Genomic DNA, 20,296 nt, shown 5'->3' on the forward strand with positions numbered 1-20,296 from the left:
ATGATTCCTGGATATATTTATCCAGCCCATTTTCTCTATGCTGAGCTCCAGTCTCTCATCCTTAAGTGCCTAATGTATATTTCAAACCGGATGTCCCATAGGCATCTCAAACTCAACATGTCCAAAACGGAACTCATAGCTTCCCCTCCAAAACCATGCCTCATGTAATTTTAATCTATTGCCAACAGATGTCTCTGGTATCTATTCCTTTTATTCTTACAAAAAAAAAAAAAAGATCTTTCCTATCTTCCTATGCTGGAAGCTCAAGGCAGGGTCCATTTATAGTCTGCCCCTCAAACAATTTGATGGTCCTCAGCTCCAGGGGGCTCATTGTATTCATGGGGAGCTTAATTCAGACCCACATCAGCTTAGTTTACTATAGCTCTGATCCAGCAGCCTGCCACCATGACCAGCCCCCTTCTCCCTTCTTGCCACTCACACTGCTACCAACCTAGTTTAGGCCCTAATCATGTCTCAGCTGGATTACTGCAGTGGACTCTCTGCTTGTCTCTGCTCATTTTAATCCATCCTCCACTCATCTACCAAAGGGATTTTCCTAAAGCACAGGTCTAACCATGATGAACCCCCCCACCCCCCAACTCCAGGGTCTTCCTGTTTTCTCAGGATCAGATATGGGACTCCTCTGTTTGGCTTTTAAAACTATTCACAACCTAACCCTTTCCCATCTTTCCAGACTTTTAACACATCCTCCACAGTCCAGCTGTACTCTTCGATTTACTGTTCCTCACATGACACCCCATCTCCGGCCTTCGAGTCTTTGTACTCATTACCCACCCCCACCCCCCACCCCCATCCCCATGTCTGGAATGCTTTCCCTCCTCCTTTCTGACCCTTAGAAGCTCTGAATTCCTTTAAGACTCAATTTAAACCCTAGGCAAGTCACTTAACCCCAATTGCCTCATCAAAAAAAAAAAAAAAAGAAGACTCAATTTAAGACATCTTCTTCATGATACCTTTCCCAATTCCCACAACAGTGAGTGCCTTCCCCTCTTGGACATATATTATGTATTTATCTCAAGTGGACTGATTTATAGATTCTCTCCCTGTTTAGGATGTAAACTCCTTGAGGTCAGGGATTGTTTCCCCCTTTTCTTTGTATCCCTGGTGCTTAGCCCAATGCCTGGTTTATGGTAAGTGTTTAATAAATGCTTCTTGATTGATTACACAGGAGACACTAGAGACTCATGGGCTGCCCATATGTAGAGACACCTTTAAACATTAAAGGTGTGCAACATTCTGAACCACAGGATCACTGGGATCCAAGATCTGCTTTAATCACAACCTCCAAAATTTGCTCAGACCTTCAACTTCCAATGGCAGGTAATTGTTCCTTTCTATCCCACAGACGAAACAGGTTTTTCCTCTAAAACACAATTACACAACATGGGGCATGGGTTGCCCAGGTTTTTGTGCAGTGCAAGGACAAAAGGATCCCAGATAAAATGGGATCCAAGATTGGAAAGAAATGCTTTATTTAGAAGCACCTTTTGGGGGAGCACAGGTATAAGGTAGGTGGATTTCTTCATCACCACAGCAAACATTCTTCTCTGTTGCTTTGCTCGCAGGAACAATATGAGAGTGGGATCAAGCACCAGATGATGAGAGGCTGGGAGGGCCAGAGTGGCTGAGGCCAGGCTGAGAGATGAGGATCTTGCTGAAGGGCAATGAGGCTTCAAGGGCTTGGGAGTGGGCAAAGCTTAGAGGATGAAGAGTGCTGGGATGGATGTAAGGGACCATAACCTCCGATATCTCTTTGGCTTCCAAGTTCACCCCCCGTGGCCCAGGGTTACACTGCTGAACTCCTGGCTCCAGAGCAGTATAGCCTCCTCACCTTTGGCTGTGTTCAGTACTGAATATGTCTCATTCTTCAAGCATCTCAGGCGGAATACCTTTGTGGATATTATGGAAGGAAAAGAAGGATATGGGACAGCAGGATGCAAGATGGAGGGGAAGGAGTAGGCTCAAACTCATAGAAGGTTTGAACTGGAAGGCACCTTGGAGATCATCCATCTGGTATTCTTCCAGATTAGGACATGGAGGCCCTGCCTTCCCCAAAGTTACATAAATCATAGTCAAAGGACCAGGATTAGAACCCGGTTTCTTAATTCCCAATCCAATGCCTTCACCACTACACTTAACAGCCTCCTCTAACTCCCTCACTATCTTTTCCCATTTCTCACCTAGGGGATGCCTTGTTTTTCCTAAGAATTAGGGAGTCAATGAAGAGGCACTGGATGGAGGCTTGAAGCAAAAAAAAGAGGAAGGAGGTCTGTGTGGAGAGAACTATTCTCTGATTTCTAGCAGCTCTCAGAAGAGCTCACACAAGACTAGCCTGCCTGGGGTGGAGGGTTCCATTTAGGGATGAGGCCTACATCAGGGTGGGGCAGATCCAGGATGGGCTCACCTTCTTGTCCTGGTTACGAAGCAGACACTGGTGGCTTTTAAAAGCACAGTAGTTGGGGTACTGCATATAGTCCGAGTCACAGATCTAGACCAGGAGTTAGGGATCAGAGGGAAAGGGGGTAGAATAAAAATGACAACTCACATTTCCATTATAAAAATCACAGATGATGAAGCTGAGACAAAGAAAATTGTGATAACTTGCCCATTCATGGTCATTCCAACAATAAGTGTCAGAGCCAGGGTTTATATCCTGATTCCCTTATATCTGATTCCAAATCCTATGCTTTTTCCACATTGTCACACTGCCTTCTTTAGTGGTAAGAGAACTCAATAGTGATCTAGTTTAACTCATACCTAAAGGATGAATCCCTTTAAAACATCTCTGACTTCTACCCTATCCTTGAAGACTTCTAGTAAGGGGGGAAACCACTCTCTTCTGGGACAGCCCATTTCACTTTCGAACAGTTCTAATTGTAGAACAGCTGGATAGAACAGTGGACAGACTGCTGGGCCTGGAGTGAGGAAGACCTGAGTTCAAATGTGGCCTCAGACATTTACTTGCTGTGTGACCCTGGGCAAGTCACTTGACACTGTTTACCTCAGTTTCCCCCTTTGTAAAAGGAGCTGGAAAGGAAAGGATAAACCACTCCAGTATCTCTGCTAAGAAAACCCCCAATGGAGTCAGGAGGAGTTGGATATGGCTAAAATGACTCAACAACAGAAAGTATTGGAAAGTTTTTCCTCATATTGAGCAAGAACTGCCTCTCTGTAACTTCTACTCATGGCTTCTATCTAGTTCTGCCCTCTACTAGGGTTCAAGTATAACAGTTTTAATTCCTTGTTTTTTATCACAGTTCTTCAAATATTTGAAGATGTTACCATGTCCCTGCTAAGTCTTCAACTCTCCAGGGGAAACCTTTGGTTCCTTTAACTGATGCTACAAGACATGTCTTCCTGTCTCCTGACTCTGCCCAGGAGTTCCCTAATCTGGTTTAGTGGTTAGAATGTTGGACTTGGAGTCAGGACGATCTGGGATTGAGTCCTGACTGACACTTGGCAAGTCATTTAACATCTCTTGAGTCTTTATTTTGTTCATCTGTAAGATGAGATCAGGGATGGCATCAACCTCAAATAAAATTATGCATAGGAAGTGATTTGTTATATATCAACTATTAGGATCACTGAACCCTGTGGGGCAGCCAAGATAAATGGGATTATTTCCATTTTAAAGATAAAGACACTAAGGCTCAAACCCGTGTCCCCTGACTCCAAGTCTAGTCCTTTTCTCACTACCATCGCTGCCTGTCATCACAGAAGAATCCAAAAAGATCTTGAGGAGCTAAAGTGATTGGTCAAATCTAATGGGATAGCATTATCCTATGAAATTAATATGTTGATAGAGATAAATATAAAGTCCTACCCTTCAGTTGGCATCAGTTGTAGGAATAACGAATAAGGGAACATGTGGCTAGAAAACAGTTCCCATGAAATGAGTTGGGTTTTCTACTGCACTGCAAATTCAATATGTCAACACTGTGAAATCCATCTTTGGAAAGAGTCTGAGAACCCTCAGTGTGGGAAATCTAACAGAGATGGCAAGATCTGTGCTTGAGAGGGGCAGCCTCTTTCAAATCTTGACACCATTTTTTGTTTGCTTATCTGTTATCTCTTTTAAGCCTCACACAACAACCCTGTGAGACAGGTACTGTTATCCCCATTTTGCAGAAGAGGAAACTGAGATTCAGGGACAGTAAGTGATTTAATTATGACTCCAAGGTGGGATTCACTTGGAAAGTGCTAAATAAACCTTAAAACTTTTCAAATGTAAGCTATTATTAGCTATTGCTCCATTTCATCTTCAGATTTGATAAACAAAGCATGACATCCATTCCATTATCTACATAACTGAAAAAAACATTGACTAGCACACAGCCCCAGTAGCACACTTAGCTAATAACTTCCCCATTTTGATGCTGATTCATTCATCACCACTGGTCACTTAACCAGTTCCAAATCCACCTAAGTATAATATTGTTTAGCTTCTCTTTCTATCTTGTCCACCATGTACCACTGTTCTCACTGTTTTAGAACATTATCCCTCAGAAGTGTCACAGGGATTTGAGAAATGAGCCTTCAACAAGTGTTCCTCCTCTAATTCTACAGAAACCCTTGCTTGCACTCCAAAAGGCCACAGATCCAAAGCACCTTCATCTCTTCTCTAACCCTATCTCTCAGTCACCAATAATAATAATAGGTCACATTTATAGAGACCTTTTCATACATGATCTCATCTGAACCTTACAACAAGTTTGTGAAGGAGATAGCGCTAGTTATTATTACCCCCATTTTACAGGTGAATAAACTTGTCTAAAATTAAGGGGTAGCAGGCAGAAGAATCAATAATCTGTCTCCAAGTCTAACGCTCTTTCTATTGTACTAAACTCCTTCAAATTTACAGTCAAATTGCTAGGGAACCAGAAACCAAGAAGGGTGAGAAGTGGCTACTTGGGATTCTCTTACTAGGGAAGTGGCTAGAGTAGGGGCTGTAGGGAGAAGGGATTGGGAACAGAACTGGTGGTGGTGACTGGTCTTCGGTAAGGGGATGGGGTAGTGGGGTTGGGTTCAGAGTACTACTGAAGACGAAACAGAATATCTTTCTGAAGATGATAGGAAGGTGGAAGATGTCCAGTGTCTCTGATCAATAGCTAAGGACTGAGGAATGGAGCAACTACTAATCCCCTCTTGGCCTCCTCATTCTCCCTAATGCTTTTCTTTCTCTTGTTGAATTGACAGCAGGAGGGAGAAGGGAAGAAGACTATAAATATGATAGGATTAATATGCCTGGTAGAAAAAAGGATGATTCTAGAAAGTAGAGTGAGGGTTGGCTCAATGACATGAGAAAACAGAACACTAGAGAAAGAAGGAAAGGAGGCAGAACATGGGAAAATGAACAGAGAACTGTACTTGAAGTCCGGAAAACCTGGGTTCAAATGCTGCCTCAGACATTTACTAGCTGTGTGACTCTGAGAAGGTTACAACTTCTTGATCGTTTGTAAAATAAGGAAGTTGGACTTGATGATCTTGTGTTTTATTTTTGTTTTTTGACTTGATGATCTTGTAAGCCTTGATGGTCTCTTCCAACTCTAAATTTATGATCTGAGGAGTCTGTATAATAGAATTTTAGAACCAAAAGAGACCTTTGAGATCACTTAGTCCAAATTTTCCAGATGTGGAAACTGAGGCCCAGAGTAGTTAAGTGACTTGTCTAAGGTGATATATTTAATTAATGGCAGAGCTGGTAAAAGTCCCAAATTCAGTATACTTTCTATTATTCTATGACTCTGCCTCTCCTTTCAAACACAGGAATTAATCTTCCCATTCCTTTGGGAAAGGGAGGTTAGGTGAAGTGAAGAAAGAGCAGCTCTTTTGTTTCCAAGGTTATTGAGCCAAATGAAAGACAATAAGGTCACATTGTGAGGGCTGGGTATAGAACTCAAATTTCAGCTCTTTTTCTAAACCACTGGCAATGAACAGTAAAGCATAATGGAAATGCTCTAAATTTGGGAAAGACTTGGGTCTGAATCTACCTCTGTTACTTACGCTGTGACAGTGGGCAAATCACTTAACCAATTTGGGCCTTACTTCCTCAGTGGATCTTCTTTTCTCAAAAAATCTAGAGTTTGGAGCAGATGATTTCTAAGGTACCTTCCAACTTTAAATCAAAGACCTATGATCTATGTATGACTTGCAAGAGAATGGTTGAGGGCTGAAGAAGTCAGAGGAGTTTGGGTCCCAGGAAAAAGTTCTGACCTTGGAGGGGTAATCTCCATCCTGAAAAGAGAGGAACTCAGTCTGCAGCCAGCTGGAGACTCGGGTGTCCTCACAGCCCTTCGTGGCCAGCCGACCACACCAGAAGTCCATGCGAAGCCCACCATACAATTCCAGCCCATAATACCGGCCCTCCATCATAGGGCCTACCTGCAATACATGGAAATACACAGTTCTCCCTAAACCTTCCCTTGGCCTCTGCCTCAAGGCCATGATCTTACCCCACAAAAGAGCCCCAGAGACAGGATTACCCTGCAATGAGCTCCCTGTGGTCGTGGCTGCCTAAGTTAGGTACCTGTATGCCTGTGGTGGTATCCTGGGCAGAGAGCAGGGGGCTGAGGAACTCTTCACTGTGGCTTTCACTGCAAGACTCCCGCTTCAGAGGTGCCTCTGACTGGCATTGCTCTAGCTTCAGGGAGCAGAATGCACAAAATTGGCAAGTGTCCATGTGTCGTCGCCCAAGGCTGTCACACACCTGGAGGTAGAGAAGGCTATGAAAGGAGAAATACTAGGCCAGAGAATCCCTTTCCCACCCAAGAACAACCTCTGGGAATTGATTCTAGATGTAAGGACCTTGCAAAGGAGGAAGAAGAAAACATGCAGCTAAGGGGACAAGGACAATTAGGGAGACAATAAAACTAGATCCAGCTTTCAGGTTCTCTGGAACAGGATCTGTGTTCTTGGGGTATCAGGGTAAGGGGAGGAAAAGAGGAGAATTGGATTGGGAAATGCCAAGAAGAAAGGTGTAGAACTGGATTCCAGGCCTAGAATCTGATGGCATCAATTTAGGAATCTGAAGAACCACATCTGAAGAATTCTGGAATGGTTTTCAGGTTAAGAGGTCTTTACCTTTCATTCAAAAAGGTGCAAAAGGAAAAACCCTTTACAGAAAAAGGAAAGAATCCTAAATGAATTAATTCCTAGCCTAGTACAATGTATAGTATATAATTAGTACTGAAAATGATGTTTGATGAATGCAATTTTTAAAATTGGATGCCACATTGGAGAGGGCAGAATAGGGCTGGAAGAATGGGTCGGAGTTAATTGACAGAGGCCATCCTCTATATTTTACAGTGCTGGGCACACTAAATAAATTCCTGCTCGATCAAGCTGAATTGAATACCGTGTTGCCGAAGCCATAAATCTGTTCTTCAATATGTTGCCAGGCTTTGGTCACAGGGATAGTGGGGCAGCTGCTTGAAAGGATTGCGTAACACAACACCAACAGGGCCTCCTCCCCAGGCAGAGAGAGAAGACTTGGGGAAGATGCCTGAGGATGGCTGGGGACAGTGCTGTAGGCAGAAAGACATATGCACTGTGACATAAAGACAAAAGCAAAGCAATGAGGCAAAAAGAAAATAGGAAAATAGAGCTCTGTATTTCTCCTTCCATTAGCCACCCAACACAGAGCCACAAACCTAACTCCTTGAAAAGAACCTTAGAGATAATTTAATTCAACTTTATCATTTTATAGACAAGGAAACTGAATGCAGGGGAGGCAAAGTGATTTGGAGGTTGCAGAACCAGAACACGAATCCAGACTTTGAAGTTCAGTGTATCTTCCATTGAAATGAATGGGCACATGATCCCTCTCCCTCTTTCCCATGCCAACAGTAGCTATAAAATTGGGTCCTGAAATGAGCAGAGTAGGGATGGGACAATAAATCAGCTACAGAAGTCCTGGGAGATCTGTAAGAACTCAGGCTTGGACTGGGGTGGTGAGGGTGGGGGGTGGGGGTGGGGGTGTTAGGCTGCTACATAAGTCCATAGGGTGGTATTTGAGGCAACCTTTCATTATCTTTTACCTTCCAGAAGAATCATCTTCATCATTTAGGGTGGTCTTGTTCTGGCCCCCCAAGGCCTGGGCTGATCGAATGAGTTCCTTGATGCCCTCGATCACTATAGGTCTAGGGTCCTCCTTTCTCACCTGGCTGGTAGAGGGGGGATTATTGGGAGATTCTGTATGAGCCTCACTCCCCTTCCCTTCCAAGGAGAGGGAGGACTGCAGGAGCTCCTCCATGTTGGTGTGAAGCTGTTCATGCCAGGGCAGATAGGTTTCAGAGCTCTCTGCTGCCATGGAGAAAGGAAGAGATGAGACAAGAATGGAAGAGAGAGGACACTTGGGCAGGGCAGCCTCTGTAGCTGTCTCTTCCCAATTACAGGCTCATACTAAAAATATGCTATTGACCATACTCACATTCAGCCAAACATTTCCATGTGCATAGAGATGCAGAAATAAATACATAGGCAGAAATAAACAGACTGAATCAGATATGCACATTCATAGATGCAGAAAGCTTCTATGGGTTAAGTACAGAAGCAAATACTATTATTAAAATAATTTAAAAATGAATATTCTACATAGGACATGGCAAATTGGCAAATTGGTGGTGAGGGGGAAGTACTCTCTTTGACACCATCCCAATACTCTTAGTGGCATTGCCCTCTTTCTTACTTAACCCCTGTTTCCCCATAACCACCGCATTTAAATTAAAGAATGTTGGAACGATAAGGGAACTTTGAGACAATCTAGTTTAACCCAGAAGAGAAAACTGAGGATCATTCAAAGAACCAAGGTGACCAATACACTGAAAATTAGAAGGGAAGAAGATAACTGGGGAAACAGAACAAAACAAAAACTTTGGCTTCAAGTTTCTCTGGTAAAGGTTTATAGTCATGATATATCAGGAACAGATTGAAATTTATAAGAATAAGTCTTTCCCAAGTAACAAATAGTCAAAGAATATGAACAGGTTGTTTTCAGAGGAAGAAATCTAAGCTATTAATAGCCAAATTTTAAAATGCCCTAAATCACTAAAGTACAGAAATGAACATTAAAGCAACTGTGGGGTTCTATTTCACACCCATAAGATTGGCAAAATTGACCCAAAAAAAGAAAATTACAAATGCTGGAAGAAGGAAAACAGGTACATTAATGCAGCCTTGGTTGCACTGTGAATTGGTGCAGCCATTCTGGAAAATAATTTGGGAATTATACCCCCAAAGTTGTTACACTGTGCATACTCTTTGACCTAGCAATACCACTCCTAAGTCTATAAAACAGAGAGATCAAAGAAAATGGAAAAGGACACATATATAAAAGAAAAAAATTATAGCAGCTCTTGACAAAGACCTGGAAACTAAGGGAGTATCTATTAATTGGTAAATTGGTTATGGCATATGAATGTAATGGAATACTATTATGCTGCAAGAAATGATGGAGGGATGGGTTTTAGAGAAACCTGACAACTCTTATATGAACTGGTACAAAGTAAAGTGAGCAGAACCAGGAGAATAATTTATACAACAACAATATTGTAAAGACAAGCAATTTTGAAGGACTTTAGAATTCTGCTCACTGCAACAGCCAACCGGATTTCCAAAGGACTTAAGATTGGAATATGCTGCCCATCTCATGACAGAAAGGTGATAGACTCAATGTGCAGAATGAGACATAGCGTTGTTTGAACTTGGCCAATGTGGGAGTTTGTTTTCCTTGACTATGAATTATTTGTTACAAAGAGCTTTTTTTGTTTGTTTGTTTTCCTTTCTTTTTCAAAGTTTGTGTATGGAAAGCAGAAAATAGATTTTTGTTAACTAAAAACAAAATCTTAAAAACAAAAACAGATTAACCCCAATTGCCTCACCAAAAAAAAACAACAACAAAAACAAAAACGAAAACAGAACAAAGAACCAGGGTGAAGATGTTAGCTCAAGATGCTGTGCAAGCAAAGGAGAAAGACTTTGGGGGTGGTTGTTGCCTACCCATAAGGCCAGCCATATACATATACACATAACACTATATATACACATATATACATATATATATATACACACACACACACATATATATAAAGGGTATCATTGTATGGCTTGGAGGGAGGCAAAACAAACATCTTTTCTCCCCCAACTCTTCTCCAAGGGAGACTTTATTTTCTGCCAGAAGAAGCAAGAGGTTGGAGCCAGCAGTTTGGCCATTTTGCTTTTCTCATAAAGAAGAGGTACTGGGCCAAAATTATATATCTATCTCCTCCCTTAAATATTATTAATCTAGGTGATGCACTTTTCAGGTTCAGGCTAAATTGCTGATTGCTCTTTCTTAATGGGGAAAGGAGGACCCCAAGCTTTATATTCAAGATTTAACCTCCTTCCCACCAAATACCTCTTCCACAAAGAACACACAATAACTAGCAAAGAAACCCATTTATCCATGTTGAGAGCAACCCAGGGCTGTCAGACAATACTAAGTGAAGGAGCTCTTTCAAGGTAACTCCATTCTACCAAGAGAGAGAATCCCAGAGCTCAATGAAGGGGAAATTTCCTAAAGCCTCCGGTGTAGCAAGAACATGATGGAGACTGCTTTCTCCTCTCACATCAGCTTCTTCCCACAGTCTTATTCAACAAACCTGAAGTGGGGTTTGGTATCGTCCTTTCTCTCTCGTGAAGTTGGAAGCCAGAAGCACCCAAAGCCAGAACCGAAAGAGATTCAAAGTGAATCTCAAAGAAAATCTGATGGAAGTAGAGCTCCTCTCTCTCCTCATCTCGCCAACTCTGCCCTGACAGAATTGCCTCTCACAGGTGTGGGGCATTGATTTCATACCAAAGAGCTCTGGGACAGGGATTACATATATATCCATGGCAGCCCTACCAGCAGACACGCATGCTGCTCCCTTATTGGGGATGAGATCAAAGTCTTCATGACTGCTTGAGGGAGCTCACCTGTTGTGACATGGGGCAGGCTAAAAGGGACTGTTGTGCTGTCCATCCTGGTAAAGGTCTCAGGGGATGAGAGAGGTGGGGGTGACGGGGAGCACAAGACCCTCTGCAGATGGAAAAGAAGGGGAGTGATGGGGAGCGCAAGACTCTGCAGAAGGTTGGGGATGGCTTCCCCAAACTGGTACCCCACCCCCTTCTTATTCCTTAGCCCCTTCTCAATATGTCCTTCCCCCCCAACAGGTCCTAGGTTTCAATAAATAAGACGGGGTGCTTTCAGAACACTGAATCCTCAGGTGGGATTTCCTGCTGTTAGTGCAGAGGTACGTTTGAACTACATCTATGTATCATTTTGGTGATCCCTTTAGAGAAACAGAAAGAATAGTTCTGTCTGGGTCCACTCTATCCTTCCCTATTTCTGCTTCTCTTCCCAACAGCCATCTCTGTTGTTATCAAGTTAACAGGATTGTTGAATGCAGCTTGAATACACAAGAAATAACACTGTATTTACACTGTGTAAGCAATTTGCAAACTATCAGGCTATGAAAGTACACCCCTTCCCAGATTTCCCTCCACCCCCACTGTGAGTTCTAATTCCCATCTTGACTTCTGCCTCTTCTTTTAATGGCACCCCTGGACACAGAGACTTTTAATCCCCTTCCACCTCACCTTGGCATAGTAGAGTCGGTTGGAGCAACGGTACTGGGTAAACTGACAGAAGGACTCAAACCAGGAAGCATAAGGTAGGTCTGTGCAGACAGAGCCTGGGGATTTAGGGTTTGGTGGTTAGGGAATAGGGGAATGGAAGTGGTGAACAGAAGTATCATTTCTGCCCACCTCAGGGATCGGGGGTATTGCTTCAGTGTAATGCCCCTTGCCCTCCTTTCCCCAGAGATAGGAAGGCAGGGCTGGGTGGTTGGTTTGACCAGCCCTCACTTTCCGCCGCCCCCTCCCCCGTGCGTCAATTTCCCTCCGTCTGCATCTACTCAGAGGCCAAGCAGGAGCTCACCCTGGGGCAGGGTGCCGTGGTTTTCGTATTGGTCCAATTGTACAAGTTTGTGGTTTTGACAGCCCTGGGTTGCACGGAGGCGGCAGGCAGTCTCTGCTTTCCAGGTTGGGGTCAGTGCTGAGAAGAAGCGCTCGTATTCGGCTGGAGAAAGTGGGGCGCCAGGGACATCAGGGTCTGAAGCCGGGAATGGGGCAGGTGTTGGGGCCAGCAGGATCGCTGCGGGCAGGGACAGATAGACAGAGGGATGTATGACTGAGGGGGGGAGAGATAGATGATGGGGTGGATGGATGGATTGATGGGGGCGATGATGGTTGAATGGACAAGGGAGGGGAAGAAATCCCAGGATTCCTCCCTCTTGCCGCCATGATCCACCCTAGGCCTAGTAGGGATCCACGCCTGGGCCTCGCCCTGCAGGGAGAAGACAGTGACCCCGAAGGTGAGACTAGAGACACTGGGCATAGGGAGCAAGTTGGGAGAGGTCGCTGGGCCTCTGAAGTAGGCTGCCAGGGATTCAAGGGGCAGGGCTGTCTCGGGGTATTCCAGAAGTGTGCATGGAAGGACTGGACAGATATCCGCAGATATCTCCCCAAAGGGAGGCTCTCCCGCTTCAGGGAGGAGGCCTCACCTGCCAGGAGTGGGAGGCGAAGGCCAGAAGCTTGGCTTCTCATGACCCTGGAGGAAGGCTCCGCTGCCTGACGCCCACGCTAGCCTCCTACTTCACCCGCCCTCCCTCAACCGGCCCCTAACCGAGCGGGGAGGGGGCGGGGCCCATGAGAACCAGAGGCGTGGCCTTAGAGACAGTCTCGAGAGCGGGGAGGACGGAAGGGGCGTGGCCTATTGTAGCCTAAAGGAAGCCCCTCCCCTGAGGGCGGGGCGAGAGGGAAAAGCCAGGAGAAGATGGAGTAGACCTGGAAGGCGCCAAGCCTAGGCTGTACCGGGGCGTGGCCGGGGCCTGAAGCCTGGCACAGCTTCGTCAAGAAGGAAGAGGGTTTCACTGTAAAGGGATGAGAACTCGAAGGGTAGGGTGCATAACCAATACAAATTACAATGAGGGGATCCTCTTTAGGTTGAGAACAGCGCGAGTGTCGGGGTCAGCGTCTTCATGTTGGAGTCGTCCCCGGCCATTCCCCTGCCCTCGTTTCCTACGTCGAATCACTTGCCAGCTCCTGGCAGTGGCATCTCCATTTAGCCCCTACTTCCGGACCTCGTTACATTCCATCCTAATCATTGCAGCAGTTTTCTCACTGCCCGCCCTGCTTCCAACCTCTTTCCTCTGGAGATTGTGCTCCCTACAGATTCCAAAGCAATCTTCCTAAGGCACGATTCTGACTATTCATTCCCCTGCTGAAAAATCAACAGGATTACACATAGGATAAAATAGTCCTGTGGCCCGGCACCTAGAGACCTTCACTATTTGATCCCAAACTGCCTTTCCAGCCAGCCGTCCCTTATATCATATTAATAATCTCCTTCCCACTCTATTCTGAGACAAACAGCATTTCATCACTGACTTGATTAGCATATAGTAGCTCTTTCATGTTTTTATTTACTTCGAGGCTAGGTTTAGGTGTCACTTTCTCTATGAAGCCCATGGTGATACCCAGTTAGATTCCACCTTCTCGTTCTTCAAAATATATTTGTATGGAGGCAATTAGACTTAGAATTGTGAAGACCCGATTTCAAATCCTGCCTTACATTTCCTAGCTCTGACTCTGGGCACTTAATCTCTTAAGCCCATTTCCTCATCTGTAAAATGAGAACAGTGCTTACTTCGTGGTTGTGAGGATCTGAGATGATATACATATTTATATGTCTCTATATTTATTACTTTATAAACCTTAAAGCATTATTGAATAGCTATTATCACACCCCCCCAAGAAGTACATACAACTCCTTGAGACCAGAGGAAGTTCATTTATCATTGTGTCCCCCAAGCCTAGTACAGTGTCTTACAGAAAGCACTTAAATGTTTCGTTAAATTTGAAAATATATTCCCCTCCACCAACCCATATCACAACCAGTTTATGATTCAATACAGGTTCTGGGAAATTGTTTTAAAAAAAATAGAGGCTAAGTGATTTGCCCCTCAAGGGTCACTGACCTAACAAGGAGGGGAGGGGGGAATGGGGGATTTAAGTTTGTATCTTCCCAAGACCTTACCATGCTACCTCTATTGAATAACACATTTATGCATTTATGTAGTACTTTGGATGGATCTACCCTACCCACTGGGAGCTAAGGCTGAGTTATTTAAACCCATCATACAGCTAAGCTACAGAAAGGGAGTCTGATGGAGGGGGAAGGGCATCGAACTGAATTGGGAGACCCAAATTCATATCTTGCGGCTCTGGCAGTTAACAATGTGATCTTGGGCAAATCACTTAACCTAAGCCTCAGTTTCCTCATGTGTAAAAGAAACAATAAATGCACTAATTGCAAGGCACTGAAAAAACACAAGCTTTTAGAATAGCAAAGCCCAGGAATTTGAAGTCATGTTTTTCCTCCCGTGGCTTGAAGGTGTTAAAGAGGCTGAAATCTAGGACCTGGAAACATATTTGGGGAAATAAATGGAGGGGTGAAGGAGGGAGTCAGGTGTCACAATGGCCTATATGCCTAACTTCTCCTTAATAAATACAGCAGGCCGATTTCATGACTTTTATTCTCCCACCCACTCCTCCCTTACAAAGGAGGTCTCTACCTCCCTCCAATACACACAAGCCTAAAAACTCCCCTGCCACAGGGTAGAAGATGACCCTACAGAAAGGGCCCTACAAAAAGATGAAATCCAGGGGTAGAAGGAAGATCAACATACCATAGCCCCCACCATGGGGGGGAGGGAGGCACCCTGTACTGCTGTCCTAGCCCCTATATACAGTGAGGGAAGTAAAAGGTACCCCTCCAAGATACAGCACCAACCTCAGCATGGAGGCAAAGGGGAAGTGGGGATGACCCCTCCTCCACCAACCCCAAGAAGGAGCAGGTGATGTTCTTAAGGAGGGCACACACCACTTGCCCTACTGCAGTTCAGATGCAGCCTCAGCACCAAGAGTGTGTTATGTGTGTGGGGGAGGCGGGGGGAGAAGGGAGTGACTTCTCTGTACCAGCCCCCTTCTCCCCCTGAATCCCACCGCCCCAACGCAGGGCTCTCTGCCCCATGCCCCAGCCCAGGTGAGGAGAAGAGATGAAATTTCGATGATGCATCCAAGGCCCTTGTTTATTTCTTCTTCCGTTCCTGGGAGCACCGAGGGCAGAACCTAGGGAGGAAGTGGCAAAGAGGGGCAGACAGGTTAAACCAATCTGGGAAGAAACTTTGCCTTAAATTTAGTTCCAGGCTCAGACTCAGGCTTCTCTTAGCCATAAATACACTCACCATTTCCCTCGAGGTTTGGTTGTTAATCCAACACAGGCAAAGTGGAACCACTCAATGGAACACTGAAAGAAGGTGGGAGGAAGAAGCAAAATGAGGCTGAGGGAGGGAGTTAGAATTCCCTTCACGTTTTCCACACCTGTTTCCAACCTTCTTCCTCTGCAAAGGGTCCTAAAAAAACTGGGCTGGGCTAGGCTGATTCTGACTACGTTTCACAAATTCAACTGCCTCAGAGTTGTCTTTTTCCCCTCATCTAACCCTAACCCTCCTCACCCTTATAAAGAGGAACACCCTCCAAAAAGGAAATGGCAGATAAAGAGAACGCACAGCTAACAAGGTCTGTTTCGGTGTTTGTGGGAAAGAAGGCACATCCCCCTCCTCAGCCCCCCCCCCCCCCCAGCCCTCCTTATCGTTCTATTCCCAAGGCAAACTGGCTCTCACATCAGGGTTGTCACAGCCAATCATCTCCCCGTAGGAAACCTGGTGGCAAAGGCAGTAGGTAGGTTCATTGGGATCCACCGGCATATCCAGCACATCCGAAGGGTGAACACTGCCAAAAGTCACTGAGGGCATACCGTATTCAGGGCTTCTAAAAAACAGAAGTAATGGCATATGTTATGACCTTCAGATATAATGGAAGGATTTGGGAATGGGGATGGAGTTAGCGAGAAGTTATCCACATTTCTAGCCACAAGTACTGGGCTGCTGTGTAAGAAAAAAAGATAGAAGACATGGAGGAATGGAGGTAAAGATTTTGGTAAGACTCTCACTCACGTGCGCACAAATTTCAGCTTCTTCTGGGCAGCCTTGGGAGCCTCCTCATCTGAGTTCTTACCCTTGGAACGAGCACGGGCAGCCTTCTTCTCCTTCTGAACCCGGCCTTCTAGGAAGGAGGGGGAAAAGCCAAGGGGCAAGGAGACCAAAAGATGGGTTAAGCCCTTTTGGGCTTTTCTGTTCCTTCTGATCCAATTACCCCCTTTCTCATTCTTTTAGAGTCATAGAATTTAGAGGTGGAAGAAAAAATAATCTACCTCAATCCAATCTCTTTAGCCCAGTTTTTCTAAAAAGGAAACTGAGGCCGAAGGTCTCAAGTAGCAGACAGTATCTGACCCCAGGTCTTCTGATTCCAAGTTCATAATATGCTGCCTCCTCCCTCTGAAGATTTACCCTACCACCCAGAGCCCTGTCCCATCCTCCTCACTCTTTTTTCCTTTGCTGGACGAGCTGTCATAGTCACTTGACTCAATCTGTTTCTCTTTCAGATCAGCCTCAAAGCGGGCTAGATCCGTATCCAGTCTTCGAATATGCTTATCCACCTGAGAGTAGGGTAAGGGGCGGGGAGAAGAGAAGGCAGGGAGAGAAGAGAGTAGGAAGGTTGAAGCTACTCATAAGGAAAATTCTAGACCCAAAACAGATTCCACAAAGTCCCCACACTAAGGAAAATTTCCAACACAGGTGAGATGTCTAAGACCCTTGTAGAATGAGCAGAGAGGCAGAAAGAAACATGTGGATCCTGGCCATACCATCTCGTAGGTCTGCATGGCGAGCTGCACCTTGTCATCCCCAAATTCCTTGCACTTGCCGTAGGCTTCCTGGATCTGCTTAAGTAATGCCAGCTTTTCCTCTGAGTTGAGGCTGCGGGCGCTACTCATATACTCAGTGGCCAGCTTGTCAATTTCTGCTTTCAGGTCTACAATAGAGACAGAGGCCTGGTCACAATGCCCCCCCCACCCCCCAAATAGTCGACTGAATGTATTCCCCCTAGACCCCTTTCCATTCAACCTCATCAAATTAAGATGCACAGAATATTCAAGGAGGGGTTGTAACCCTACAGGGGCTAGATCTGTGACTGTTCTGATACTTGGAGCTCTCACATGAGGAAACTCCCTCTAGCAATGTAGGTCAGCATGTAGAGCACTGGGAAGTGAAGTGACTTTCCTAGAGTTACAAAGCCAAGATGTGTGTGAATGTAACATTCTATCTGACTGATAAGCAAAAGTGATGTCATCAGCATTTCCCCCCACTGAGTACAGCAGAAGCTGAAGTTAAATATGAAGTATTTTCCTTTCTACAACCCTTGTGAGTTTTGGTAGCTGCAAATGCTGTTCACAAGGCCTGTCACTGTTTGCATGCCTCAACAGCTACCTTGTGTCTTTTCTCAAAAACTACCCACCCTAGGTCAAGCAGCTGCCGATCCATCCACTGTTATTTCTCTTACTGATTCATACCTATGCCTCCTTAGATGCCTACCTTCTGCTCAACCTGCTTCAGCTAACCATTCAGTGACCTGGATGGGCTTTCTATTGTCACCTATCACCTAGGCCAACTAGAATGTGTTAAAGGAGATTGGCTTGGAGACTGGTGGTATTCCGACTTATTACTGATGATCCTGGTTTGCCACTTGTTGCTTGATAGAGCTCATTGAAACTGTTGATGAAATCGCTCATGAGATTGGTTGTGTTGACTATAACAGGTCCAGGTCTTGCACAAAGCTGGGCAGAACCACTGCTCTGTCGATCTTCCGTTTGGTATGGTGATTCATTCTATGTTTGCACTACATTTCATCTGCCAGTTTCCCAAAGAACACATTATAAGGCATGCAAACAATGACATGTTCTCTGACATCTCTTCTTGTTGTATGTACTTCAAAAGTCAGGATTGGATTACAGAGAAAACAAGTTAATCCTCAGCATTCGGCTGCTCCTGGATGACCATTTCCAGGACTTTTGATTTTGAGAAGAATTTACTAAGATGACCTTCCCAATGGGACTTGGTCACCAGCTTGAAGATCACTTGTTGTTATTTCTTTGAGCAGGACTATATAAAAGAGAAAATACTGTACCTATTACACAATCCTCTACTGATGAGGGGGAATGGACCTGACAAGGCACTATCAACTCTGATGAGACCAACCTGACCATCGGGGAGTAGCCTCAGGCTCCAAGTGAATTTCTCAGGGCAGCCAAACTTGCTCAAGAGTTGCCAGAATGCAGGTCCACAGATGATATCTAATACTTCTGTAAGGTCGAAGAATACAGTGTAGAGGTCTTGTTGTTAATCTCTGTGTATTTTTTTTCAGTATTTGCCATGAAGCAAAGATTATGTCTGCCAACATGAGTTGCAGTCAAAGCCATACTGTGAATTCTGTGGCAGTATGACTGATAATGAAGTGTAGTAGAAGTATTCTGGAAAGGGCTATACCCCCAAAGAGATGCAACTATAGTTGAAACCATAAGATTTTCTGACTTTCTTCTTGAGGATGGTAATGAGGTTAGTGTCTTTGAACTCTTTAGCTCTTTCCTCAGTACTTCATTTATTGAGGAAAAATTTGTGCTGATATCTAGGCTACCATTACCCTCCCTTCATAAATTTCAGCAGGTAAAGTGAACAGAGAAGCAACAGTGCCCTGTTTGTCAGACTGTACCAGCAAACACCAAACTGAAGAATAAATAAATCATTCATTCTAGACACAGATAAATGTACACCTTGGTCTGTACGCACCCTCTGTTCTCTGGTCTAGGTCCCGCATGAGCTGGAAGTTTCTCTGGAGCTCAAAGGGGAGGTTTTCAATACCTGGGGGGAAGAAGAGGCTGTGAATTGCTGGAGGTCACGGGCTTCCACTGTGCCCCCACAACCTACAAAGCCTCAAACAGGACCTTGAACTGTGTTAATGATAGTAGTGGTCCAAACCTGGCAGCAAAGGATTAATTACAAAAAACCCTATCGATCAAACCTGACTAGCACCAGGTCCTTTTTGGTGGGAACGGGGTCTCAGATCCATGAGGAAAGGAGTTTCAGTCCTTTCTTGTTTGGTAGTTACTGTCCTCCCTTCAGTCACTTAAGGGGGAGGGAGGAGCCACTGGAGGGTCTATTCTTCTAAGAAAAAGGAGATCAGTGAATTTCACGGTTACAGACCTGCTGACAGGTGGGACACCTGGCCATGCCAGATCAACACGGTGCACCCCAACCTGGGATTAAGTGTCCCCCCGGCAGTCACGGTCTATGACAATCCCCCTGCCCAGCTCCCCAAGCGACACTCCTCAACTTCTCCCAAACCCAAACCAATCAAGCCCACCTTAGCGGGCCCCTCCCAGGGCTGACAGCCATCAGCTGCGGCAGACCCCGCACCCCGCCCCCACTCCTTTCCTCCCTTCCCCTCCCCTCCCCTCCTTCCCTTCCTTCTCAGTCGTCTCTCTCCCCCCGCGGGCCCACCGATGTGCGCATGTCCCATCTCGGCCTGGCCCTGCACCCGCGCTAAGGCTGCCGACCCAACACCCGCAACCTCTTACTGTCCAGATAATGCTCCAAGTACATTCCCGCCGCCATCTTGAAGCAAAACAAAGCAACTTCCGGTCCGTTCCCGGAAGTGATCGAACACCCTCCAGGGCTCGAGCTTATCTCAGAGTCAAGGTCTCTTCCGCCCTCAAAGGCGGGGAAAATTCCGCCCTTCGTGAGTTTCTAGCCAGGACGCTTCCGCCCATTCTCTTCACCTTCCTTTCGAAGGACAGACCTCCCTGTTGCCCTTAGGGAGGCGGTGTGAGCTTCGGTTCCGCCCTCACCTGCTGGTGCCCCTTGGTTTGGGACTGGAGGAAGAGGAAAAACGTCACTGGCGCTCGCCATTTTGAATTAAACTCCCTGGGTCCCCATCCTCTTCCGAAAGGAATATACTTTTAGAAATCCAAAAATGTCCACTTTCCTCATACTTGCTTTAAAAAAAATTCGCACCCAATTTCTCATTCGTGTGTGGTGTGTGTGCAACCTTTTTATTTCTTGTTGCCATCTATCTGGGGTAGAGGAGGAGAGCAGCCAGAGGAAATGGGGCGCGGGCGGCGTCATAACCCTGCAATGATGCGGCCCAGGGATTAACTACATGATTCCCGCCTCCACCCCCCCTCCCTCCCTCGCCAGGGTCCAGGCCGCAGAGTGCCAGACTTGGAGGCAGGAACACGAGTTCA

At 45.5% G+C, this 20,296-nt stretch overlaps 2 protein-coding genes across 7 annotated transcripts; both read right to left on the reverse strand.

Annotated features, from left to right (window-relative positions):
- Nucleotides 1-1,527: 1,527 nt before the first annotated feature.
- LOC122729225 (acrosin binding protein) lies at nt 1,528-12,980 on the reverse strand. The gene is made up of 10 exons (XM_043967960.1): nt 12,600-12,980; nt 11,975-12,190; nt 11,635-11,729; nt 10,972-11,074; nt 8,058-8,322; nt 7,376-7,544; nt 6,548-6,727; nt 6,235-6,402; nt 2,426-2,509; nt 1,528-1,910 (listed from the first exon to the last, which is right to left on the reverse strand). Exons 1-10 carry the CDS (start codon nt 12,640-12,642, stop codon nt 1,788-1,790), a joined length of 1,446 nt encoding a protein of 481 aa, XP_043823895.1. The 5' UTR covers nt 12,643-12,980; the 3' UTR covers nt 1,528-1,787.
- An 893-nt stretch (nt 12,981-13,873) lies between these two features.
- ING4 (inhibitor of growth family member 4) lies at nt 13,874-19,908 on the reverse strand. Of its 6 annotated transcripts, none has more exons than XM_043967967.1 (9): nt 19,631-19,908; nt 18,843-18,914; nt 18,255-18,358; nt 16,865-17,050; nt 16,543-16,657; nt 16,116-16,224; nt 15,783-15,930; nt 15,345-15,406; nt 13,874-15,228 (listed from the first exon to the last, which is right to left on the reverse strand). In XM_043967967.1, the coding sequence occupies exons 1-9, from the start codon at nt 19,665-19,667 to the stop codon at nt 15,189-15,191; spliced, it is 873 nt and encodes a 290-aa protein (XP_043823902.1). In that variant the 5' UTR covers nt 19,668-19,908; the 3' UTR covers nt 13,874-15,188. The 6 variants fall into 6 exon arrangements, with proteins under 6 accessions (XP_043823902.1, XP_043823901.1, XP_043823898.1 ...); XM_043967966.1 differs by having other exon boundaries at nt 16,865-17,031; nt 19,631-19,710; XM_043967963.1 differs by lacking the exon at nt 18,255-18,358 and having other exon boundaries at nt 16,116-16,221; nt 16,865-17,031; nt 19,631-19,899.
- Nucleotides 19,909-20,296: the final 388 nt, after the last annotated feature.

The sequence above is a fragment of the Dromiciops gliroides genome, chromosome 5, assembly GCF_019393635.1.
Source record: "Dromiciops gliroides isolate mDroGli1 chromosome 5, mDroGli1.pri, whole genome shotgun sequence".
NCBI classification, from domain to species: Eukaryota; Metazoa; Chordata; class Mammalia; order Microbiotheria; family Microbiotheriidae; genus Dromiciops; species Dromiciops gliroides.

Excerpts from the sequence above, each read along its gene's own strand:
- LOC122729225 (XM_043967960.1), bottom strand. The coding sequence starts at position 12,642 with ATGAGAAGCCAAGCTTCTGGCCTTCGCCTCCCACTCCTGGCAG. Across the intron at positions 8,323-10,971 it reads CCTGCCCCATGTCACAACAG|CAGAGAGCTCTGAAACCTAT; the intron begins GTGAGCTCCCTC and ends TCTCCATGGCAG. Across the intron at positions 1,911-2,425 it reads TTCGTAACCAGGACAAGAAG|GTATTCCGCCTGAGATGCTT; the intron begins GTGAGCCCATCC and ends ATATCCACAAAG.
- ING4 (XM_043967967.1), bottom strand. The coding sequence starts at position 19,667 with ATGGCGGCGGGAATGTACTTGGAGCATTATCTGGACA. Across the intron at positions 16,658-16,864 it reads CCATGCAGACCTACGAGATG|GTGGATAAGCATATTCGAAG; the intron begins GTATGGCCAGGA and ends CCCTACTCTCAG. Across the intron at positions 15,407-15,782 it reads TTGGCTGTGACAACCCTGAT|TGTTCCATTGAGTGGTTCCA; the intron begins GTGAGAGCCAGT and ends ACCTTCTTTCAG.